The following is a 25,930-nucleotide window of genomic DNA, read 5'->3' on the forward strand; positions in this document are numbered from 1 at the left end:
ATATAATGAGACTTACTTTAATGAGACTTACTATGAAACTTAGTATGTGACATTGATAAAACTTCACTGTTACAGCAACATTAAATAGACAAGGAAAAACATTTCTTAATGCACAACATGTAATGGTCATTAGTTGTGTTTTGCTTGCGGCAACATGCACAATGTGCAAGTGAATGAGTCACCGCTCCACAGTTATTTGGACAACAATGTGGCGATGAGGCCTGTTCTTAAAAATGCAGTGAAATTTCGCAAAAATGGTGCGAGGACAAAGCTCTATCACTATCCACTCTATTTTTACAGCAGCTTTGTGTGAGTGTGTTTCTGTCATATGATAACTTTTGGGACAATATTCAGACTTAAAAACAGTAGGGACAGCTTGTCCTCTTGTATATAGTTTTGTCAATTGGGATAAGGTTAATGTATGGGTCGAATAAAATAAGGGTTAAGGTTTGGAGTCAGATTACAATCAAGCAAGCAGTGGTTATGTTCAGGGTTTTTGTGAATCTCCACATACTGAATGTATGTGGATGTAAAGTTCCCTAAGGTGATCTTTCACAACATACGTGTGTGTATGTGTGTAATGTGTGTCTGTTGTTTATGTGAAAGTCTATAATTGTCAGGGTAGGGAGCAAAGCACAAGCTGTGGAATGCTGAGTTTATCAGTAAACCGTTACATAAGCGTCCTTTCAGTGCCTCTGAAAGCCTAACACTTTCCCTACGCCTAAACCTAATTCTAACCATTAGCCTAAAACCAAGTCCTATACCCTCAGCATTAAAGAGGCACACTCACAAACTGATCAGAGTTCTCCTTGTCACATCAATGCTGCCAGGCCTCTCTGTAGGCGGTTACAGAACTCAGAACCAGATGACCATTACACAACTTTTCCACAATCTTCTTTGCAGAATGAAGTCTGCGCTATAAATCACGTTACATAAATTCACCATTAAAGAGTTTGAGAGTTGAGTTTGACAATTCAGCACTCTCTTATTTCGATTAGACTCAAGTCAAATGTTGAAAGAGACAGAGAAAGAAACCATCCCGTCTAGTCACGAGAGCCAAAGCAGAAGAGCAGAGGACATCTTTCATGTTATGCCTGTTCTTACCTTTGAGGTACTTTGACACTCCCAGTGGTAGTGGAGGAGTGACTGGCTATCTGGGTCCAAGTTGGGGTCGTAGGACTGCTCCGCACTGAGCTGCAGGTCCTGCGTCCTCGACCACACCCTGTAAGTGCCACCTTCTATGATGGGCATCAGCCTGAGAAAGGAAACACGATCCAATTAAAGCAACACTAAGTAGTTTTTATACCTTAAAATGGCATCTTCAAATCCTTTTAATGGTACACAAACTTATAATAGGGAGAATGGCCACAGCGCCCCCTGGACACCTGGAACTGCTTTATGTCACTGTGGTGTTCCGTGCTGGAACCTTACGACCTGCTTTACATCACACACCAACAACCAGAGCTGGAGCTAGCACCAACTGTAGCTCACTCAGTAAGAAACCAAACAAGAGTGAAAATCGGAGCATATTTCACTATTGATTAGAGCTACAAGAGGCCAAAGGTACCTCCCTGGTGTTGTGTTTATTGGACAAGAAACTCATAACTTTTGCCTGTTTGCTAGGTCATTTGATCTTACTGGACGTGGGGCTGTTTAAGTGAAGTTATCCAACCCGCTAGTTTATCCTTAGAGGCCAGGTTCACCCATGTTGATCGATGTTTAGCTGCAAGTGAGCCAAAAAAATGTGTTTTGACACATTATGCTCAAACATCAATACCTGCCACTTGCTTGCTGAGTTTGCTTGTTAGCTTGTAGTTGAGATTGCAGTGAATGTGCTAACGTTTAGTGCCAGACCCCAAAAACATTGTTAGTCGACATGGTTCTTTGGCTTCTCTGTCATCTTGTCTACAAATGCAGATGTGTACAGTTGTGTGCATGGCGAAAACGTATTATTCTATAAATCAACATAGTCTTATTGTGAAAGTAGATTACCATTAGAAGCCATTGTACTAGAATTAATTAAAAGTGACTAAAGAATCTAAAAAAGATTTTTGGTGGATTATTGCTTTGATTATATATGGCATCAAACTAACAGATTTATTGCTTATTTAGAACCAAAATAAAGAGAGGTGTGAACAAGTAATCGACAGCTTTACATGGAAGAAATTGTTTTTCTACTGACCTGGCAGCCATGACACTCAGCTGCAGACAGGCAGCCTTCCTCAGCGGCACGCCTTCATATGACAGAGAAAACACCAAGCTGTAGTTTCCTGTCACCAGAGCCATCTTGGGTAATGACAGCTGCAGCCGCCGCACATCCACCTCCAATGGCAGGCGAATGACTGGAACAGGCAAAGGCTGAGAGGGCCGAGTCACTGCTCCAGAGGACATCTGGTCATCTTTGCCATTTTCACAGGAGGGCCTGGAGTATATCTGCCAGAGGTACTGAGCTCCGTAGCGCACACAGCCTTTCAGATCGACACTGGCCTCCACCAAAGTGGGCTGGGAGCGCCAGATGGCCAAGCGGGGGGCTTGGACCACCTGCACCTCTGGTTCCTCACACTCTAACACACTGATGTTTACCTCCACCTGGGCCAACACCCAGCTCACCAGGTTACTGCAGTTCACCTGACACAGAGAAAAACAAGCTGGTGAAATTACAATTAAGCTTTCACAAACCGCATCTGTTGAATACATGTTCTCATGTTTTAAGGATCAACCAACAGAGAAATGATCTACATTGAATTATGGAATTCAAAAGGGACATACTTTGACCATATAGTGTCCCGGGTGTTTGTACTCATAACCCACAGTTGTGGTGTTGGTGTGAACTGGACTTGAACCGTCCCCAAAGTCCCACAAACACTCCACAGGAGTTGACCTGGGAGTGATAGAAGCCATCAGGGTTATTGTTTTATGGATGAACGTGTCCTGAGGTGCTGCGTACAGGGAGGCAGCCGTCAGCAGGTTCTGCACTAGGATGTGCTTGGTGATGTTCTGGTGATGCAGGGCGTTGATAGCCTTAAGGAAGATGGTCAGTAAACCTGCCTCCTCTGGCATGTATGACACCTGCAGTTGGGGGATTCATTGAGATACATTACATCTGTTTTGCTTTTTTATGTGGTGTAAATCATAACCATAAAGGCTTTATTATTTGAGTGAGCTGACCTCTTTTCCCATATGTGAAATCCTGTGCAGGTGGTGTAGATCAAAAGTCCACAGGAAGCTAACGGGTTTGCCTGTCAGGATGTTTGCCACAAACAGTCTCTTCACACCGACAGGAATTGCTGTGCAGCTTCCCAAGATGGACAGTCCACGCACAGGCTCCATCACCTCCACCTGGAGGTGCCGCCTCTTGGAGCTCACCTGGAATGTCACATTGCCTTTTTTATTAGTTTGGCTTAATTATCTTTATCTTATATTCATATATTCAGTTAATTCAAAAGAAGAGAAATGTACTGGTGGTTAGATTCATGTGGATTTTTGTTGGACCATAATTCTAATTATTCTGATATACTTTAGTTGAAAACAAACAACAATATGCTCAATTATATGATTCAGGCATATATCTACTATAATTACGTCTGCTGAGGTGGTTATTTTTTAATCTGCATTTGTATATTTGTTTGTCTGTTGACTATTTAACAAACTATTGAACGGGTTACCAAGAGACTCGGAATAAAATGTGGTATGGATCAGTAAAGTAGCCATAAAAGTTTGATGCTTAACATTGTGAAGTTTTTTCTTGACGTTTTCACCAATTTCCCAGGGAAAAATCTATGGCTCTAGTAAAATTTGGTGCAGCTTGATGGAACTTTTTGGCCTTGGCAGAGGTAAGAGTTCTGGCGAGTGCTATCCTAGTTTTAAACATGCTCTTCCAATGTCAAGGTCTTTCTTTGAAGAATCACACATACCAAGATACCATGACGCTACTGTCTGTGTGTCATTAGATTGTCAGCATTAATGTGTAAAGGTGCCCACATGTGAGGCAGTGATTAATAAACCTTATGTATAAACGTATATGCAGAGAAAGAAGAAATGAATTGGTTCATTGGTAAATTCTATCATGAACTGTACATGTTATACTTTTCGTATATGGCAACAAATCTATATAAGGCTAATGAGTTAATTTTATTTAACAGCCTTGGCTGTTCTTAATGTTATGTCTACGAGTCTATCTTCTATCTTTTATCATTTTAGTGAAAAGTGAACAGCCAAAGCATTGATAATATATTATCTTCTAATGTATGTCATGTATGTCCTTGACTTTACCTGGTTGTGAGCAGTGAGATTCACCATGTAGGTATCCACTCTACTGAACACGTGGACATAGGTTTGGTTGGGTTGAGTGATAACAGTGGCATCTCCACTGATGCTGAGGATCAGGTGAACGTCTGACCCCGCTGCCATAGAAATGGTGAACTCCACCTTCTCGCCGACTCCTGCAATCTTCTTACTTGCCCTCAGCTCCAACCCCTGAATTTTGTCCTGAGCAAAGAACTCCCTGGAGACAAATTGCCCACTGATATCATTGGTGGCATTTAGAGTAATGAAGGCCATCTTTGGCTCCTGGAAAACCAGGGAGGTTCTCCTTCCTGTGTCTGTTCTTCCGTCTATCAGCCATGTCCATGTCACATTGGTTCCTGCCAGGACCTCTCCCTGGAGTGAGACATTAGCGCCTGTTGCTATGTAATTTTGGTCTGTTATGTTGGTAGCTGTGAATGTTAGTCCAGAAATGATTTCCTGGACACTGACAGTTTCTAAAACAACCTCTGAGCTAACGTTATTGAAGACCTCCACAGTAACTACTTTCTGGCCAGGACTGCTGAAGGTGTGGGTCTTCCAGGACTTGTTCCATATCAGAGTATCCCCATTCACAGACCAGCGGTACTGCAAGTCTGAGCCCTCCATGGTCGAGACTGTCAAGTTAGTTGGCGAATTGACCGCAACTGGATTGTTGCTGATCTGCAGGTACAGGCCTTTTGCTGGTTCCAGGAAGTGGATGGTTCTGTTGATGGTAAGCTGGCCCAGGAGGTTGGTGGCCCGAAGGAAGATTTCACATGGACCTGGTTTAGAGAAATTCACCTCCACGTTCTTTCCGGTTATGTTGAAGCTTGAGCTGGCTGGGTCTAGTTCTCTGATGATGTTCCAAGTAAATGTCATGTTGGTTCCTTCCTTTAGTCCAGCTTGAAGGTGGAGAAGGCGGTTCGTAGCAAAGCAGCAGCTGTTCCCTTTTGTGCCTCCACTTCCTCCAATCTCCTCCTCTGCTAAAATCTGCAGTCCCTCCAGCTCACATTGTACAAACAGGAAGATGCTCGCTTGTGTCGTTCCAACGTCATTTTCAGCCATCACAATGATGTTGAAAGTTCCAACAGAGCGGAAGGTGTAGTACATGGTGTGGATCCCCGGTATTGAGGTGCAACGGTCACAAACGATCCAAGAGAACCGGACGCCATCTCCCCTCTCCATTTGGGCCTCAAAGTGAACCGAGGCATTCAGAGGGACGTTAACCAAGCTGGCATTGACAGTCAACCCACGGATTGGTGCCAACACAGCAACAGGCAGAGTAGTGTGATTCCTGCTAACTGTGTTGGCTGCTGTCAGTGTGATATTGTAGTTTCCTGAGATATTGTAGGTGTGGAGGGTATTCTGACCTGCAAACAGATTCCCGTCCCCAAAGTTCCAGGTGTAATTGACATTGGAGGCCTGGGAGGAAGTTGTGAAAGCATACGGTGCTTTAAGTGTAAAGTTGTTGTATTTGGTGCCATTGTGCTGAATAACAATTGGTCCTACAGGCATCAGAACCTCAATCACAACACTGGTATTACTGCTGGAGATGTTATTGGAGACAGTGACTGTCACCATGTACCGACCTGGGTTTTCATACATCTTCAAAACATTCCCAGAATCATGGTTGGGCACAGTGTCCTCCTCTCTACCAAAGTCCCACTGATAAAAGTAGTTAAACCCTGGCTCAGCTTTGACCTTGAACAGAATGTCTTCGCCAACAGCATAGAGGGATTTCTCAATGGGAAGGCTTATGTGGGTCAAAGCTGGCTGCACACACACCAAGTTGAAGAAGTTGGCCTTGGTGGCCCTGTTGACCCCGCTGGAAAGAAGCAGCGAGAGGTGGTAGTTTCCGCTTTTCCAGTAGGTGTGTGACACTCTGGGGTTGCCTTGGTGTGTCTCGTTGGGGCTTCCATCCCCGAAGCACCATTCATATAGATGAGCCGATTCATTACCGGAAACCCAGGCTTGAAATTTGACTGGAGTCTGCTCTTGGACACACCCAGACGGCTCCATCCTTATCACTTGGAAGACAAACACCTGCACTTGTAGGATCGTCCAACCACAGCTCACAGCGTTCAAGGCGGTCACGTTTACTGTGTAGTTGCCATCTTTGTTGTAGTTGTGTGTCACATGAGGTTCAGATGTAGAGTAGATAGCTCCATCACCCATGGAGAATGTCCATGTGATGTTATTACCTGAAGCAAGGCGGGCCCTCACAGCAGTAGGGCTGTGAAGCTCTGTTGGAGATGAGCTTTCCGCTCTTAGATCTTCGATCTCCTCATATACAAACATCTCAGCACAAGCCTCCATAGAACTGATGGTGTTGTTTACCGATACACACACATTAAAGTTGCCACTCTGTGCAAAGGTCTGCACCACGCGGCGACCTTGTAATGGCACTGAACCATCTCCAAACTGCCAGTCGTATTGAATTCCATAGGGTGAGGGCAGAGGGTGAGCTTCAAATTCAGCTGATTTGCCAGCGAGGAGGAGCGGTGGCTCTGTTTGTATATCAACACGTGTGAGGATGCTGTAGACACTCATGTTGATGCTCCGACTGATGTTGTCATAACGATTGGATACTGACACCAGCGCAGAGTAAATTCCTGTACAGAGAGAGGGGAAAAATTGGAGAGCAAGACAAAAGTGGTAAAATTAGCTATATAATCTTGTTTTAATATTGCAGCCTCTTTATGACACACAACATCACATGGAGGGAGAGGAAACAGAAGCGGGGGGGAAGCGAGTCAGGCTATGCGCTGGGCTTTAGGCTAACCCGTACAGACCAGAACTCCCGAGTCTGTTCCTCGCCATCTCCAGGTCTCTTACAAACAAGTTGGATGAGATCAGAATGAGAATTACAATACATTACCTCATTGCTATGCATCCTGCAAACAGCCAACTTTAAGCCCCTATACACTGAGTGACTTGGTATTGTCTCAAGTGGGATGTTCCATTTGCCCAAAATAATAGGAGTGGGGAAGTATGGATTTCTCGTACCTGTATAAATGTATTTAATACTCAAATGGTTAGGTTAAATCAGTTCTAATATTTTTAGGAGATTGTCTTTATTGACAAATGGATTCATATTTTATGTATCTGTATTTGTATATGAACATGTTGAGTATTTTGAACTCTAAACCCCCACTTGTCGCTCTTTGGAACATGCGCCCAGGAATCTCTCTGTCAGTTTGCATTCGGAGCAGTGAGAGCCAGTTGTCTGAGAAGAGAATGTAAACTGATGCAGTCCCTGTTTCATTTTGTATCATTACAGTAAAAACAATCTAAAGAGAGCTGCGGTGTTGCAGTATTTTTTTGGTGTGTGGCCTGAACTCGCTACATTTGTGTCTTTTTTTCACTCCTTCCAAAGCAAATGCGCATGCTGTCTGGACCAAGGTTTTTACGACAGGTGACAGTGGAAACACTACCGCAGAGGCGCTAAAATCAATGAAAATGAGAAGATCCGTGTAGCACCTTCAAACTTATATTTAAACTTACAAACTGCTCCTCCATTTTTCATTTTTACCTCCGCTAAGGAGGTTATGCTTTTGTTTTGTTTGTCTGTCTTTTAGTTAACAGGATTACGCAAAAACTACTTAACGGTATGGGTCAGGAAAGAACTAATACATTTTGTTTTGCAGATCTAAATAAATGGGTGGATTCCAAGTGACAAGCACAGAGTCTAGTGCGGGAAAAACTAATTGCATGGCACTTGCAAAACTATGAGGTCTGACTATCTGCGTGGACGCTAACAAATATATGGATAGTGTGAGCACACAACAAACAGCTATGGAGAAAAACACAAAATTAAAGATCTCGTATGTTACTTTGAGAAGTTTGTTTTTGAATAATTATGAAACTGTGGCAGAACAAATTAGAATAAGGCTGGCTGGAACAGTCTAGATACTTAATGGGAAATGCGGCTTTGACATGGCATTAGCCTTGGCTGAGGTTTGCGCTCTCAGAGTACACTTCTAGTTAAGTTAATAAAATGGAAGATGAGTGAGGGGTTACCTGGCTGAGAGTAGATATAGGTGACATTGTTGCTTAGGAGGACCTGATTGGGAGAGTCTGGGCAGAGGAGGGCCGGGGCATAGGGAGGCTTGTATTCAAACTCCTTGTATCCCCCGTCACCAAAGAACCAGCTGCAACACAACAGAGACAACGTAAAACCATTAAAAGAGGAGCTTCAGAGAAGCTTAGATGAAGAGCAATAACAACCATTTCCACCCACCGTGCCACACACACACACACACACACACACACACACACACACACACACACACACACACACACACACACACACACACACACACACACACACACACGCTGCTGGAAAGTGGGAATCTTCTCTGACAAGGCAATAGAGGGTTTGGAAGAAGAGAAGTGGAAACTCAAAACTCAGGAAGCCTCTCTGGACCAAGAATGGTGAGAGTGGAGGGAAACTAAGTGAAAGAGTGCACCACAGTTGGGAGGGTGGGAATGTGAAAGAGGGAGGTCGGGAAAAGAGAAAAAGAGAAAGAGTGGAAGAAAAGGGGGAAAAAAGTACGGGGGAAACAGCCGAGCAGAAGGGAAAATTCTTGTCAGCAATCTGCGCTAACCACACAGTTATAAATCCAAGGCTCTGCATGGTATGAACGCTGCCTTGCTATTATGGTGCACAGGAAGGCAAAAACAGAGAAAAGAGAAAGAGGGAGAGAGGGACAGATAGAGGAGAAGAAACTAGCTGCCAAATACAAACAGATGTACCGTGACTGCCTCAAAAACAAGAAAAGAAGAATAGACAGAGAGAAAACAGGCAGTTTTTAATATAAAAAAAACAAACACCAAAGACAGCATCTATTTGTCTGTCCATCTATGACTCTGTCCATCTATCCCCCTCTGCACGTACCGGAAGGTGGCGGCCACAGACATGTCCACGAGCACAGAAGTGGTGAGAGTCTGAGTGGAGCCCTGTGGGACCACATCTGGAACGCCCTTCACAGAGAGGCCGGCCATGGGCTGCAGGCGGTCCACTGTCACGTTGAAGTGCTCCGTGAGGGTGCTGACATGATTCATGGCCGTCACCTGGACAAAGAGGTTACCAGTAAGACGGTGGCACTAAGTCAACCATTAATGTGACAACACTGGGTCAGCAATCGTAATGTAGTTTCACTCACTCACGTGTGTTGTGAGCGGTAAATTAGACTAATCAGTACTTTAAGTGTTTCAATCATTTTTTATACATTTTATAATTAAACTGGTTCTGACTTCCTTAAAAGTAAATATTTGCTGGTTGAGTCTCTTTGGCATTGTGACTGTTGGCCAGAAAAACAGCTGCTTAAAGGGCCCATATTTTACACCTTTATGGGATGTAATTTGAGATATTGGCCCTAAGATGATACATCAGTGGTTTAAAGTCGGAAAAACTGCTGCAACGTGTATTTCCATGTCCTCTCTTCTGCCTCTCTCTGGAGCTGCAGGCAGAACAGGCTGTTTTCGCCTGCCTCTTGAGCCCCTCCTCTGATTGGCTGACTGCACTTTGAGTGACACGCGACCAGGCCTATTATTTTATAATAATACAGGGATTGATGCAAGTGACCTCGATCAGGACAACAGCGTGTTCAAGACAACAACAACCGGTTCTCCAGTTCGGGGGTTCTGCGTACTGAGTCAAACTTCACCAAACGCTTGATAAACAGGTGAACAGCTCTTTATGCAGCAGCAGTGGCTTCAGGGTTCTGTGGACTGAGTCCTGCAGATGGTCTTTTCTTGCTGTAGCTTAATTACTGCAGGTCACTTTTACAGTTTCTGAGCGAAAGCTGCAAACAGCATCACCACAGGCCAAGTAAAGAGCCTGTCCCAAAACAGGCAGGTTTAGAACGGACACTGTACTACTGTAATAAAAAAGTAAATTCCTTTTTATAATAATATTTTATATAAAATAATAACTGTGTAGAGACATTTTGTCAGTGTTGAGACTAAAAGAAAACCTGTCACATATAAATTGAATCCAAAAAATCCTATTCTTGCATGTAGGCACGTAACAGAGACACTTTGGCAGATTGATTGCCTCATGTGACGGAAACTCACGGTGAGCTTGTAGACGGCCGCGTGCTGGTAGATGACGTTGAGAACAGTGTTGTAATAGGTGAAGTAGGGTTTGTCGTCCACTGTCCATTTAAACGTGGGACTGGAGCCTTCGCGGACTGATGCTGTGTAGCTCTGTAACAGACATATATAAACAACATATCAACATCACACGTGGCACACATTCAACGTATTCATACAACATATGAGTGGTACTGTTGAGCACTTTGAGTGATCATCAAGTCTTTAAAAGCTTTAAAAGACCATTTCACTTTCTCCACGATATCGCTGCAATCTGGGGGAGTGAGCTGAGCCTGGGCGCCAAATTTGAACTATGAGTTGTCAGACTGACACCAATGAAAGATGTTCAGGGTTCAAGTACAAATCGGATGACCATCTGTACTTGCAAGGACATGGTCAAATTAAAGATAAATATATAGCACAATATATCAATATGTAAGGGATATCATAGCAGTGGTGATGAAGACAATATACAAGCACCAACCAAATGGAGATACAAAACAAGGGACGATGACAAAGACACCAGGGATGGTGTCAATGGTCTCCTGTTGACAAATTTAAAAACGCATTTTATTTCTCCTATATTTGTGATGGGTTCATGATTAAGTGTTTTAATTACAGGTGATGACTACTGATGATCACTGATGACTGTACAATAAGCAATTTTTGTTAGTCCTAAATGTTTTCTAACTTGACTTACATGAACACTGTAAACACTGGCTTATATGCAGGTCCCCATAACATCAAACTTGGATAACTATGCTTTTTCTCTATAAATCACATGATAAGGTAAACTGTTAGGTTGAATGGAAAAGAAGTCTCTAAATTTCCAGGTTATCCAGTATGCATGGGAAACCCTTATATCTAAAATAAAAATGCACAAATACATACACTCACCACAACTGACTCCATCAGCACTCGGTGGGCAGGGTGCGGCTGCACCACCAGTCCTCTGAGGGGCTCTTCCAGGTGGACAACTATAATCAGGCTGGCCTCAGTCACGTTACTGTGTGCCTCCAGCTCCACCTGTACTGGACTCCTCTGCTCTTCTGCTCCCAGGTTCAGTTCCAGGACTGCGTACAGGCTGGGCTCGGTGACCTTGACCCCTGTCCCTGAGCTCAGTCCGGGCCGACAGAGCGCCGCGCCGGATGAAACTGCTGATGGACATTCTTGCTGGAAGGTGATGCTGCGATTGCTGCCTCGACAAGATACTTGTGTTGCGTAGCGAGACTGGACACGGAGCAGCAGACGGGTGTTGTTGGGCTGCAGATAGTAGGAGCCATTTTGGGGGAGGGGGTGGAGGACTGTCAAGCCCAGCGGGGGCACCACGCGCAGTGGGCATGATGCTGAGGCTGGGTATGCTGGCTCAGCAGAGGTCACCTGAAAGTTAATTTTGTCTCAATTATTATAGAAGTGCTAATAAAGGACAAAGATCAATACAGACACTTATCTGGGGTTGATTGTTTAATTTTCATGCCGTCACATTGAAATCTCATGCAAACATATTGTTAAAAATTATCAATAAATTACATTGATCTATCGTGAGATTTAAACATAAACTCCTTCGCAAAATGTTAAATCTAAAGTTAATTGCTTTATCTCACATTGGAGTCATTAGAAAAAACAAATCTTCCAGGAAAAAAGATATATTTAATAGTCTATTCCACATTCTAGTTTGGCCTCCTCATGCATGTTGATAGGTGCATGCTGGGATATGACACGCTGCTTTGATGTCTTACCAGCAGGCTGTAGAGTCCAGGCAGCGGTAAACCAGCAGACAGCTGTGCTCCCTGCAGCTGGGTCTCACTTTGACCCACATAGAGCACTCTGACGGGGCAGACCACTTCCTCCAGCCACCCTCCCTCGCCATCCTCCACCAGCACCTCCACGTCAAGCTCCGGGTCGGGCAGAGGGTCGGCGTCAGAGTCGGCCGATCTATCTGCTGAATGTCTGGTGTTGTTTATCCAGAACCACTCCGACTGGTTGAGGGCCAGAACAGGTTGTCGCCACTGTGAGTGTATGGAGGACTGGCAGCGGAGCAAGGACCCGGGACCGGCATCATGTTGCAGGGCGATGACATCACCGCCGGAAACCAAGAGGTCCTCCAGGTATTCTTGTACCTGGGAAAAACAGGACAGTGTACGTTAGAGGCAATTACAAATCAAAGTCACATAGATCAAGGTAAGATTGCACATTACCAACTTTGTATACAAATAGAAGAGTCTTCTTTATTGAATCTTAGCATAATCTGCTTCTTTTGTTGCAGTAAAATGGCGGACCTTCCACAACAGCTGCAATCCCTTCCCTGTTTATCCTATCTGGCTGTAAACACCCTCAAACTGAAGCTGGAAGTAATCAGTTTTCTTCTAGGTTTTCTGTATTTCAAAAGCAAAAAATTAAAAAACTTCGCTCCCTGTTTAAACAACTTTGGAGTAACGTTGGAGGCAAAAGAAATCCCTCTCACCACTACATGAGCAGCTGGTCCTGCTGGTAGAGTGAAGACCACCTCGTTTTGAAGGGTGTAGCGGGGCCTGAGCGCCCCAGGAGGCAGGTGGTGCGTTTGGCTGCAGTTAGGACAGGACGACGGCTGGCAGGGACTCGACAGTGCAAGGCAGCGGTGCTGGAAGGGACACCACTGCTCCAGTGGGGGGCAAGAGGGTGGGTCACTAGTCTTGGTGTCATTTGGGACACAAACAGCCACTGGAGCACACGCTGGACCTCCACAACCTGAGACACAAGACAGATTTTTCTTTCAGTCATTAACTTCTCATTTTTAAACGTACAATATGTAACCTCGGGCACTAAGAGTCTCTTACTCAAAACCAAAACTTAAGACCTTGTTTGATGACGCCGTGATGCAGGGTGAGATCATTGCCGATGAAAATCTACCTGACCTGACTCTGGTGCAAATCATGTTCACAGATTCACGTTATGCAGAAAACAGCAACAAGTTTTTGTGATTCTTTAAAAGTGACAAATACAAACAGGTGAAGGAAAAAACAGCCGATTGGCTAACAGGCGATCAAAATTAAACATCCTGATATTTTGAGTGATATTGTGGATTTCTCTGGGTTTGAACATTGTTGGAAAAATGTGGATAATGTCAGTGAACAAGTCAGGAAAATATATAACATAGGTGTGAACTTTTTTTGACATTTAAATGAAGAATTGTTATATATTTTATCTTAAAGTTATACCATATTACAAAAGAATAAAGAGCAGACCAAATCTTTGAATATCAGAATACAGTCACGATTTTATGTACTTTTAGATAGTTTAACTTAGATAATTGCTTCATGTTTTATCTGCTAATTGTGTGTTTGGTATATAAAAGTAACAGCAAAAGTAATAAAAGTATTTTTTACCATCGACCACTTTATGTAGTCTTTAAATATATTGTGTTTTTCATTCCGCCTTCTCTCTGTTTAATGGAAAATTATATATCATCTGTAAAAATTATACAAATTTATTATTTTCATTAAAAACAGAGTGATATTTTAAGAAGAAAGAACCACTTGTTTCCTTTGATGTCAGTCCAGACTCATGCAATAAACTGTATGCAGTAAAGAAATTGAATAAAAAACTATTTGGTGTCGTTTGTCATGGATGAATGTATGAATTATTTTGTTCTCGGTGTGTTATGAGGTCCCACAGAGCTTGACCATCAAAATGTAATAATTCATCCTTGAACCTCGAGATATTGTGTTCATAAGAGTGGGACATATGTACTTCCATATGGACGTCCATATTTTTTGAAGCACATTGTACTGACTTGATTCTTGTCGTTCTGGGTTTGTTCCTCATGGTTGAATGCACTTATTGTAAGTCGCTTTGGATAAAAGTGTCAGCTAAATGAAATGTAATGTAAATAATGGCTCTGGATAAAAGCATAAAGACAATCGACAAATAAATCTCAATGTGCAGCTGATGCGTCAGTGTGGTCACATCTTACATCTGAGAAGAATAAACTGCACATAAAAGCAACGTTTTACTGGATGAAAGAGAAATCAAACAAGAAAAGCTCCGCAAAAAAACACCAGAAAGCGTGCACATATGTAAAAGTGTTTTTGGAAGATAATTAGCGTGCTGGGCTTGAATCCATCTCTGAGTGGGGTCGAGTAAACGTGCTCTCTGGGATTTATAGTGCAGCTGCGTGACGTCATTACCTCCACTGACCACTGCTGCATTCACAAATTTCACAAAGTGAAAGTTTTACAGACAAAACAACCGCTCTTCTCTCTGTGGATTTGTTTCTCAGGTCTTTCATGTGCGTCTGCTCTCTGCTCCTCATCTTTCTGTTGTGTCTCGGTGGAGGTGTACAAAAGAAAACACAGAAAGCATCTCAATCTTCTGTGCCATGTGCCACGCAGTGTTGCAGTGCTGTGTCTGGATGAGAATAGGAGGGAGCTCAGAAGGGAGGTGACCTTGATTGGTCTTGTTCGCTCCTCTTCTGTGTCATCCTACTTTCTGTCTCCTCTGTCATGTTCACCTACCTAACAACTTTAGACAAATGTTGGTCACTGTGTGTGTGTGTGTGTGTGTGTGTGTGTGTGTGTGTGTGTGTGTGTGTATTTTTATCTAACCGAAGGTATGAGTGCAGGTGGCTTATAGGTTGTTTTTTTCCTTTTTTTGACACCTGCTTATATTCACCACAAATGTGTGGATGGTTTAACAAGCCGAGTTAGTGTGTATCTGTTTATGTGTGTGTGACTCACTGGGCAGCAGCAGGTGCAGGCCTGGATAATGACAGTGAGGGCTGTAGGTCTGGAATCGAACTTGGATTTGTGAGCTGAGTTCCTGAGTGACAAACTCAAGGGAGGACAGACGACCTGCCTGAACGAAGCTAAGAGCCGGGAACAACAGCACCTGAGTGAGAAAAAAAAAACAACAGAACGATTGACAAAAGAAGGTTTGAGGAAGAGAAAACGATGAACATTGACGAGCTGAGATTCCGCCTCACCTCTATTCCACTGCTGGGCGGTTGTGGAGGAGAGAGCGGAGAGGGCGAGGCACGGTGCAAAGGATTTTGGGAGGTGAACACAGGCAGCCCCACAGTGTAGATCCCTGCATCTGGAACACGCACTGTAGAGGTGGAAAAAAAAGAATGAAATAAAAACGAGAATGTTGATTATACATAAAGAAACTTAAAATGGCACTCAGTAGAGCACATACCTCAACGAACAGTCTCCTTGATTTCAATCCAGCCGCACCAAATTGCACACACTCATCAGTCTCCTAAATGTGGCTGAATTTTTTTTCTATCAAAATTATTCCCCTGGCAAATCAGTGAAAATGTAAAACTAAAACACCCTATCTCACAATGTTGAATACAGTGAAAATAATTCCTCAATCCGCCCCCTGATCTGGATCCGGACCAAAACTTAACGTGCTCCCTTCTGACCCATACCGCACGCTTCCACCAAGTTTCCTGGGAATTCGTTTAGTTGGTTATGTATAATCTCACTTACAAACAAACAAAGGGCCAGGGGCGAAAACATAAAGCACCTTGGTGGAGGTGATTATGAGAAAGAGGACATGCTCATTATGTATGTGGCCTTTGGGGAACATAATTAATACATTAGCTACATATCATTTTTTTTCCATTCCTCCCTGTCCACCTAGTGTGAAAACATGACCCTGCTTCTTTCCAGAGACAAGAGTGCATTAGTTTGATTAAAATACGGAGATGCTGTGCCACATTACTCTGATCTAATCATAATAAAGAACAGTCTCTGGATGCTTCTTACACAAGGAGCAATTTGTTTCAATGCCAAGTGTACTCCAATTATAAATGGGGCTTCAGAGAGCAAATCTTGCGCTTGTAATTAGTTATGAAGGAAGCGGTAGGATTTTTATTGCTACACTCGTTTGTGCCATGTTTTAATTTATATGAAAGTGAAGAAGATTGAAATTCTTCACCCCAAACCACTTAGGTGCAGAGGATATTCGTATTGAATCTCCGCCTCAGCTTCCATTTCCTCCCCCCGATTATGGGTTTCTAGGTATTTGAACTGCTTCGTATTTTTGTGCACACATTTTGTGTGTGTGTGTGTGTGAATATATGGAATCTACCTTGAGGCCTGTACTGGCAGACATAGGCGCGTTTGGCGTTGCATGGATGTGAACTGGTCTGACCTCGCTGATCAAGCGAGACGCACACGTTCCCACGGAATATCGGGGAGCGAGGCGGCTGGCCCTCCTCTCCCTCCTTCGCCTCAGAGCCGTTCACCCAGTGCAGCTTTCCTGGAGAGTTAACGTCACTCAAGCCAAGCCACGCGCCTCGTTCCCTGGGGCAGGGAATGGACAGGTAACACAGAGATTAACAGAGCGCCTGCTTGACAGCTGGAAAATAGGCTCCTTTACTTGAAGTGCACACGAGAGAAAACACACATACAAACATCACCGAATGTAAGAAAAGAAAAGAAAATCTGCATGAAATGATCCTCGAAAACAAAAGGCAAATCAAGGGTAAATAATTTAACGATTGAAAAGGGTCTTTTCCTTGAACAAGGAACAACACAACACACAAACCTCCCCACAAAACATCAAGACGTGAATCAATGTGTTTCTCAATAAGTGAATTATGCGCTAGCCTGCCTTCAACAATCAATAATTGCAGGGAGGAGAGAGTAGGAAAATGGCTTTTGATTGAAGCCCAGTGGGATGTTCCGGAGGAGATGTCAGATATTTAGTGTGTCCCTGTGATTACGACAGATAAACTCTCCACTAATGGACTGCACAATCCCCTCTCAGTTTTTTCTGTCATAGGCTTTTAACTGAAAAAACACAATGGTCTTACCCTCACTGTGTGATACACAATGATAAAATGACAGTGTTTTTAGTTTTTTTGTGTTCTTTCTTTCTTTTGAGCAGACTTTTCTACACTGGCTGAATACTCACATCTGTGGAAACGACATCTAAGAGAGGGGACCGGGGTTCACAATTAGAAGCAGAGAGGGAACAAGAAAAAGGGTCTTTGTGGCAAAAAAATGACGAGGTCTGATTTTAAAAAAAAGAGCAGTTCCTTATATAAGCGAGGGGGTGGAGAAACACATGAGCGGAGGAGGAGAAGGGGATAAGCTCCATCTGCAGCAGGTTTTTTCTTCTCTCATCCACTTAGGTCTGCGAGTGCAGGGCCTCTACCCTCGCATTAACACACACAGCATGACGTGTGGACTCCTCCTCCCAGGGTGTTGGAGTTACAATGCAGCTGTGCTTTTACAGATGTGTGTTTTTGCGACCTTCTCCAACCTAAAAGGAGGCCTTCAGACCAGTGCAAGGTCCGACGGGTCTTTTTTTGTCGTAGCAAAGCTAAGAGCGACATCCTTAAACAGTGCATCACACAGATGTGCGGTGGATAACGCAAAGAAGCATGGCTGTTTTTGAACAAAGAAACTGTGTACGGTTGCCAAGACAAAGCTCGTTGTCGTCATCTGTTCGCATCGGAATATGTGCTACACTGAGAAAAAAAAAAAAACGTTTCATTATTTTTTATCGCAGCCGCAGAATAATGAGAACAGATACAAAATTAATAGACAAACAAAGAACTTTATCAAAGGCATCATGCCTGAACAGCACCAGCACGCAGGGAAAAAAATGACAAATGTGCCTGAGACAGGAGGGGAGAAGCAAGAAAAACACATGTTTCACACACACCCCCATCCAATCCAAGTCCTGTTGTGATTGTCAGTGATTGAAAGTTCAACATCTGTTTTGAGAATTTGTTGTCTGTTTCAGTGTTTCTTTGGCTCGCCTCCGCAAGCAGACGGCAACATGGTGAGAACTGTTAACTTTGTAATGCAACCTGGGATGACGCATTGTGTCACAGAGCTGGCAGCTTGTCTGGTCTGTACCTGCCAACTTTCTGCAGGGCCTGATATAGTATGAACACTGATATCTATTTATGTGTCTATTTATATATATGTATGTGTTGTCTGTACATAGTGATACTAACACATTGGCACATGAGCACTTACTGAAAGAATAAGGTCTTTATTTTGAGGAAAACTGATAAAGAAATTAAGAGAAAATCTAACCTACATCAAAAATTACATCAAAACAATTAATTGCGCAGAGAGAAACACCGCGGCCCCCCTCTTGCACTTCATAAAGACAGACAACACTCACTGTGTGACTTTGGGTGCCAGCAGGTTGCAGAGTGCATCCGTCCTGATGATTGCCAGATCCCCGCCGCGGTCAGAACACTGTTGTCGAGCATCGGTCCAGCTCAACTCCCCCGGGACTATCTGAAAACAGCGTGACGACTCGGCGTGGTACACCCCGTCTTTTGGACAGTGAGGGGAGGCTGGCGGAGGACAGATGTGTGAGTCACGCCATTTCCCAGATTGTTTGAAGGCGCACAACATCAGGGAAACATGCACCGGCTATTTTATTGCTCGAAAAAGTTATTGGCAAAAAACTTTGTTCTGAGTCAATCCCATGTTACATAAACTGCACAACACATTCTGAACGCACACTCTAGAGAGCCGATGATAAGTCAACGTGTGCAGAGAGTCAACACTGTTCAGAAACATACATTTACACAGTGCTGTCAGTTCAATAGACAAACTAATATTTTAGCAACTGTGCTAAATGCTGAATTTGTGCAAAGGGAAATAAATGTGCAGAAAAGGTAACGCAAAGCTAATCAGATTGACTGGGATCACTTTCCGAGCTGGTTTATTAAACGTCCATCAGCTGAGAGTCATTAGATGATCACAGCTGGTGTGAATCTTACCTTTGGCAAATTGAACGCCATCCTTTGTGATCTTCCAGTCTACATCCACACCAACAGCACCCCAGCTGACAAGTGTGAACTCCAGGCTCTTATTGGCCACAGCAAGAGTTGGACAATGCAGCTCCAGTTTGGGAGGAACTGTCACGGTCACTTCTCCACGTGCAGAGACCTGAGCATGAGCAAGCAAATGATTTCGATCACAGGCCACAATGCTGAATATACACCAACGGAAAACATTAAAAATATTGAGAAAACCACCTGTTATTTTATTGAGTGTATCTGAATAAAGAATTATTTCATTTCTGTCTGTCTCACCTCCTTGTTCCCAGCCCAGGCCATCACACTGACTGCATAGTGTCCCGGAAGTCCATATTTATGAGTTGCTGTGGTGAGGCATGTCCCTGTAGTATTGACCCGGGAGGAAAGGTCGCCAAAGTCCCAGGACAGCGTCACCGGGGTGATTGAGGAGGTGGCGGCCAAAGCGACGGGGTCATGGACACACTGCAGTGGGAGCGGCTTCAGTGAGATGGAGAAGTCCACCGCAAACACATCGAGAGCCAGAGTCAACCCACATTCCTGCGAATCAAAGGAAACCATGTGAGGAAAACGAGGGTTTGGTGCTAATATGCACAAGTATTCAAAAGTAAAACAAAGCACTTTTTGCTGTTAATTATTAAGATGTTTGTGGTTTCACAATTTTGTATGGTTTTAAATAGAAATGTGGTTATAATTAAAATTATGAACAGCTCCAATTGAAAATAAACTAATCTTGATTTTCAGGTCTTTTGGGTTTCTCCATGCAGCAGTCGTGCAGAAATCTGAATCTGAGGATGCAAGAGAGTCATTCAGTCCTAAGAGGGAAGTTGTTGGTGGGTTATAGGAGGAAATCCTGTTTGGCGTGCTTACAAAGGAAGGAATAAATCAGGAGAAGGAAACTATAGAGAAGGTGGGCTCCATTAGCAGCTGCTCTTTACAAAGCAAACACTTGACTGAAGATCTTGCATTGCAGTGACCACAGTGTGCTACATACCTTCATAACATGGGGGTTTGTACAGGCGGCCGAACACTGAGATTCACTGATGAGGTTGGGCTCGGAGTCTGTGCTGCAGAGACACTCGTGGCTCGCCCCCAAGCCCCCGTAACGGTAAGATGCAGCAAAACACACACTGTTACACTGTTCCCGCGTGAAGTTCCCGGGTGTGGAGGAAGAGAAGATAACAAGCTCACTCTGTCCCCCCCCCCCTACACTGCTGCTGTCTTCAAGACAGGCTGCGTAGTTCAGACCTGACAGGGGGGGCAAAGAATTAAAGGGTCACTTAATACAGCTTAGATATATTTATAATGTTAACCAGCTTTGGACCATCTCTGTCCAAATCAGCAACTAATGTCTGAATTTCTTGTTGGATTATGTTTGTGGCATTGGGTCAATTAGTTTATCATCAAGCATGCAGCTGATTGATGTCGGTGTGTATTGTTTCATACCACAGGTGAGCAGGCTGACGTTGAGCAGGGGTTGATGGCGGAGTTCAGGAGGGTGGTTGCAGAGCATGGCGTCCGGACGTCGGACTCGCTCCCCTCTCTCCTGGAGCCAGCTGACCAACCGGAAGAGCTTACAGTCACAGTCAAAGGGGTTGCTGCTCAGGTCGCTAGAGGAGAGAAGACGAGAAATAAATGGAGTGGCGAGTCATACTTGTTTTAAACTCTTAATCTTGCACGTGCTAATGTGATAAACTATTAAAGCTGACATTCCCTACTTTCTACACCATACTGGTGTTGGTGCTTAAAATGCAGTTTGATCAGTGAGCCAAAGCAAAGATGGCAGTATTACTGTGACCAGCAAATTTTAGCAGCATGAAATTATTAAAGCTTTCTGTGATACGTTATTATGCACTAAGTAGTATGAGATTCAATACATTTTGTAAAATGGAAGTATCTCCACTTAACACTGTGTCACTTTTTGACCCAACGTTGCAAAACCACCGCCAATGTGTGACAGTGAGATAAAACTCCACTCAAACGTCAATTAACTTTGATATTTAAACAAAATAACGTGAAACATTTCAGCTTTTGCAATAACATAATACGGAAATATCTTGTTAAAATAAAAACTGTAAAATGCTAAAAATATCTGCAAAATATTTTGAGATTTAAAAAAAAAAGTAATTTTTAATAATTACAGTATATGTGTAGGTTTTCTGTTAATTAAACCATTTTGTGAATATCGCAAGATACCATAAACGTAGTTAAATATAGCTGAAAGGTACGTTTGGCAGAACTATCAACATTAACATTATGAGCTACACCCGTGCTTTTCCTGCTACGACATAACAAAAGGTAACATCTAAGAGAAAGAAGGAAAAAGCCAGGGGGGAAAAACAGAACAGGAAACAGTCATATAATCTAAGATGTGACCCTCGGTCTTTTTACAATTAACACATTTTGCTTCACTCAGTAAGAAACACTGCACAAGAACATTTCTCATCTAGAGCCCTGGTGAGGAATAATTACTACTCCCTCCCTCCCACTCCAGTCTGAAACAAAGCTTCATTCATCTTGTGTGTAGGTGAGCTAACTGGAAACACGCTGCTTTTTTAAAAAAAGCATGTGTGATCATGCTGAACTTCTATTTATGTGCATGTGTGATTTATATAACCAGGGTCCAATTAGATTTGATTCCTTATTTCATATTTTCATATTTATTAGAGAGACAGCAGAAAAAGAGGTGTTCAATGAGTTGTGATTACTTACATTTGAGTTAAATTGCATAGGTTGTCGCATATTCTCTCCTCTATGGTGGTGATTTGGTTGTTGCTCAAATCGCTGATGGAATAAAACAGACACATCATCACAGTCAAACAAGAGCCCGTCTTTCTCCTTCACTTACAGGTTAATCTGATTTGTGACAATTACTATCAAACCATCACTTTGGCAAGATTTATGCAATGTGAGTTAATCGTTGGCCAAAAAATCCAAAGCCAATAATTGAGTCATTGGATGTTTCTCCTGCATTATTATCCAATTGTGAATAGATGCACTCATCCAGAATGATTTTTAAGATTTGTTTTTATCATGAGGAAAAACATTCTCACATTCTCTTTACATAGAAATGTCTCATATTACTCAAATATATAAAACAACACACAACTGAATGACAAAGAAAATATAAACAAAATTTAAAACCCCAAACAACTTCAGTGCTGAGTAGCAGACATTATTTCAGACTTGTGATGTTTCTACCCTTCTACTCTCCATGGTTTGGTTCCATGCTTCTCTCGCTTGTTCTCTCATCCCTCCCTCTCTCCTCTATCCAGTAAGGCTACATAATGGGGCCGTTGTGTGGTGGTTTTGGAAGGAACTGATGGAAACCGCTAGAGTCCTCTCTCATCACACACACACACACGCACACACGCACACACACTTAAAACACCAATCCAATGGGTGGAAGAAATAAGGTAATGGATGAAGTAGGGGGAGAGATGGACAGATGGAGGGAGGGATAGAAGGAGGTACTGGGAGCCTGGAGCAGTAAGCTGTAATTGAACTTAATTGTGCAGTGATTGGTGTGTATGTATATGTGTGCGTGTGCGTGTGTGTGTGTGTGTGTGTGTGTGTGTGCAATATAAAGTGTGTGTGGGTGTGTTTTTTTCATGAACGCTTTCTGGTTCAGCTAGCTTACTCCTGGGATTTCTGCCTACTTAAATCCAGACTAAACCAAACTTTTCTTTCTCTCCTTTTTCATCTTCCTCGTTCTCCCTCGCTTCTCTCTTGTACTTTACTAAGAACCTTTAGTTTTCCAGGTCCTCATCTTCTCCAGACTCTGTACTTACACGACTGAGAGTGGCCCACAGCAGAATACACCTCTAGGGAGAACATTGATCCTGTTCCCTTGAAGATACCTAAAACATAGATGATATAGATATAGTTAGATGGATTGACAGAGATGCATTTTTTTCCCTATCTCACGCTCGCTCACACTCAAAGATACTCTGCTTGTGTTTAGATTTCCTGCGCTCCAGCTTCTGCTCTTGGTTTTACTCTTCTGCTCTTGGGCACTTTTGTGCAACAAGTCTGTCAAAATTCCCCAACCAATAGAATGCCAGGTGAAGTGATGACAAGGGAAATTGTCCCGCCCTACAAGCAGGGTATATTTGAGTGCGAGTGCAGGGTTTTGAGTCAGCGCAATACAAAATCCGAACGTGAAATCAATATGTCATGCTCTCAAACTGAACGACCATGCTCTTGAGTAAAGATTATTTTAAAGTATACAGATAGACACATAGGTTGGGTATAGATGAAAATTGAACAACATACTAACTGTACTCACAGCTCTCGGAGGCCGGGGAGACGATCCCACAGGCTGGTATCAAGGGAGGAGATGTGGTTCTTGGAAAGATCTCTGAGGAAACAAACCAGGATATCCACTTTTAAAATGCACAATGACGTAATTGACCATATCATGTGATGGGTTAAGTGCTCTGAAATGAAATGTTGTGACAGCGAAGAAGAGAGAAAGTGAAACTTTCAGCTCATAAGAAAAGAGTCGGGGATAAATAAAACCAGACCCTCTAAATATGTGAGTGGACGTGCCAAAGACCACAAAGCTGAGGACATAACAATAGAGAATCTTTGTGATGACACATCATAAGGCTGCTGTCGGCAAAAAATGTCATTTAACTTAATGTTTTTAACAACAAATCGTTTGAAAAATAGTTTTGTTTAAAATACATGTGACCTTTGACTTTTTCAGTTGATTAAGTCAATGTTTTCAACAGCATGGAATTCAGTGAACTCTCCTAACAAATAAAATATCAAGTACAATAGGTCCTTTTTATTTGTGGAGGAACAGAATATGTATTCAAACAAATAAAATGACAGCATGGTGTGTGTGTCTGTTTGTGCTAGTGAGTAATTCTCATGTGTAATGTAATTCTTTTATCAATTGATAAAAATAAACTATTTTAAAACGGGCACTCTTATGATTTAGTGTCATGCGTTAATAAAGGTGCTGTTACAAGGGAGGTAAAGAGCGGCTTATATTGAAGCAACAGAGGCCTATGTCTTGACTTTTATTTCCTGACATGGGTCAAGATCCAAAAAGACGATCCAAAATTTTCCATAGTGGAACCAATATCATACGTACGCCACAGTTTACAAGTGTCCCTGCTTTTTGAAACCCTGCACTCTCCCTGTTTATAATTCGGGCTTTCTGCTTAACAGTTTAAAGTCTGCAAGCCAAAGCAAAGAAGTAAAAAATGACGTGATGTGAAATGTCTTCTGGGAGGCCGCCGAAGGCATTCGAAAAAAATAGTGAAGAGCAAATCATAAAGCTATAGACCTTCTATAAGAATGAGGACATGTGAGTTTCTTCATTAAGTGATTAGAAGTTTAATTTAGAGTTTATGAGTTACTGAGATTAAATAAAAGAAACACATATCTCACTAACTGTTCATCTTTTCAAACTCTTGGCATGTGTATTCTTAATGGCCCAGGGAAGAGCACTGTTGTATTTGTTGCTATTTGGACAGGTTATATGTCCAATATTAATACAGATGATTTAAAAAGGGGACCAGCATTCTGGAGCAGTCAATGGGGGCAGGGCAGTGTGTCTTTTGTGTGTGGACCCAGTTGAACATGTCCTTTTCATTGCGGCGCCACATCAGTCTGATAATTTGATTGTTATTATTACACCATACGGGACTGAGACACAGGCACTGATCTCTGTCAAGGTAACAAATTCATAGTTTAGCAATTTATCTTCAAAGTAAAAGCACAATGTTTTGTTGCTGCAATGCTTTATAACAAGCTGACTTAAAGACTTGAGTAGTTGCTTAACAGACCACTGAAATAACCGACATGCAATGTATGAAGAAATAACACCAGTTCAGTAAATCATTGAAACTTACATATAAACTAGAGGTGTGGAAATGTCTCGATACTTAGATGCATCGCGATGCAGACGTGGACGACTCTGCATCGATGCAGAGGCAGAACATAATCGATTCATGTTTTCACTACGTTCATTGTTTTAGCGATGTCCTGCCGTGCTGCGCCAGGATCAGGACAGACGCACATTAAAGGTCCGGTCGTCCTGTGTCAGAGTCTCTGTCTGAATCTGCTTCCTCCTCATTCCCCCTCTGGCCTGCACTCACTTTACACGTTAATAATAAACACCATCACGGAGGGTATTAGGACACGTACAGGACTGACGTTTACTTTGTGTTTGTAAAGTCGCTCTAGAGTTTATGAGACACGTGTTTAAATACACCGTGCGCACGCATTCCCCTGCTAAACAACACAAGACATAACGTGACTCGCACAGACAGGACATCATTGATTAATAACTAAATACATGTGGTCATCAGTTTGCGTGTGAGACGAGCCGACACTCTCACACACACACACACACACACACACTCCTGCAGGTTATGACACAACGCTGTGTTTTAACTTCTTTGTTGCAGAAGAAGCGGAGCCCCGTTTATCCAGGAACATAAATATGAATTCAGTAGGTTTTTATAAAGATCAGTTCTAAGTGTGATGATTAGAAAACGTCAGAGGAGCGGAGTCACTTGCTGACCAGTTTGTCCTTTTAAGCCTTAGGTGCAGCACATAAGCCGAAACTCAATGGATGTCGAATCAGTGTGGAGCGCACTGACCACTGTCATAGACTTACTGTCTGATTTTTCCATTGAAAACCTTATTTTGTAAATTGTAATAACAGTAACAGTCTATAGTACTTTTTAAAGCACTTTATAAATACAAATAGAGTTCATGTTTGTCTGACTGATTTTATTAGTTGAGGAAAAAGCAGCC

At 42.8% G+C, this 25,930-nt stretch overlaps 1 protein-coding gene across 2 annotated transcripts in view; it reads right to left on the reverse strand.

Annotated features, from left to right (window-relative positions):
• pkd1a (polycystic kidney disease 1a) overlaps positions 1-25,930 on the reverse strand; it is a 63,748-nt gene that overhangs the window by 24,206 nt on the left and 13,612 nt on the right. For both annotated transcript variants that reach the window (XM_034596845.1, XM_034596852.1), the window contains exons 2-23: positions 23,442-23,513; positions 22,945-23,013; positions 21,866-21,937; positions 20,600-20,763; positions 20,148-20,401; positions 19,433-19,693; positions 19,118-19,286; positions 18,508-18,685; positions 16,453-16,667; positions 15,341-15,462; positions 15,096-15,246; positions 12,845-13,107; positions 12,120-12,500; positions 11,278-11,760; positions 10,363-10,494; positions 9,182-9,357; positions 8,305-8,435; positions 4,273-6,896; positions 3,169-3,366; positions 2,770-3,069; positions 2,183-2,628; positions 1,105-1,255 (exon numbers count right to left, since the gene is read on the reverse strand). In XM_034596845.1, the coding sequence (XP_034452736.1) occupies positions 1,105-1,255; positions 2,183-2,628; positions 2,770-3,069; positions 3,169-3,366; positions 4,273-6,896; positions 8,305-8,435; positions 9,182-9,357; positions 10,363-10,494; positions 11,278-11,760; positions 12,120-12,500; positions 12,845-13,107; positions 15,096-15,246; positions 15,341-15,462; positions 16,453-16,667; positions 18,508-18,685; positions 19,118-19,286; positions 19,433-19,693; positions 20,148-20,401; positions 20,600-20,763; positions 21,866-21,937; positions 22,945-23,013; positions 23,442-23,513 (7,012 nt within the window). The remainder of the gene's footprint in view (positions 1-1,104; positions 1,256-2,182; positions 2,629-2,769; positions 3,070-3,168; positions 3,367-4,272; positions 6,897-8,304; positions 8,436-9,181; positions 9,358-10,362; positions 10,495-11,277; positions 11,761-12,119; positions 12,501-12,844; positions 13,108-15,095; positions 15,247-15,340; positions 15,463-16,452; positions 16,668-18,507; positions 18,686-19,117; positions 19,287-19,432; positions 19,694-20,147; positions 20,402-20,599; positions 20,764-21,865; positions 21,938-22,944; positions 23,014-23,441; positions 23,514-25,930) is intronic.

Source organism: Hippoglossus hippoglossus, chromosome 1, assembly GCF_009819705.1.
Source record: "Hippoglossus hippoglossus isolate fHipHip1 chromosome 1, fHipHip1.pri, whole genome shotgun sequence".
Classification (NCBI taxonomy): Eukaryota; Metazoa; Chordata; class Actinopteri; order Pleuronectiformes; family Pleuronectidae; genus Hippoglossus; species Hippoglossus hippoglossus.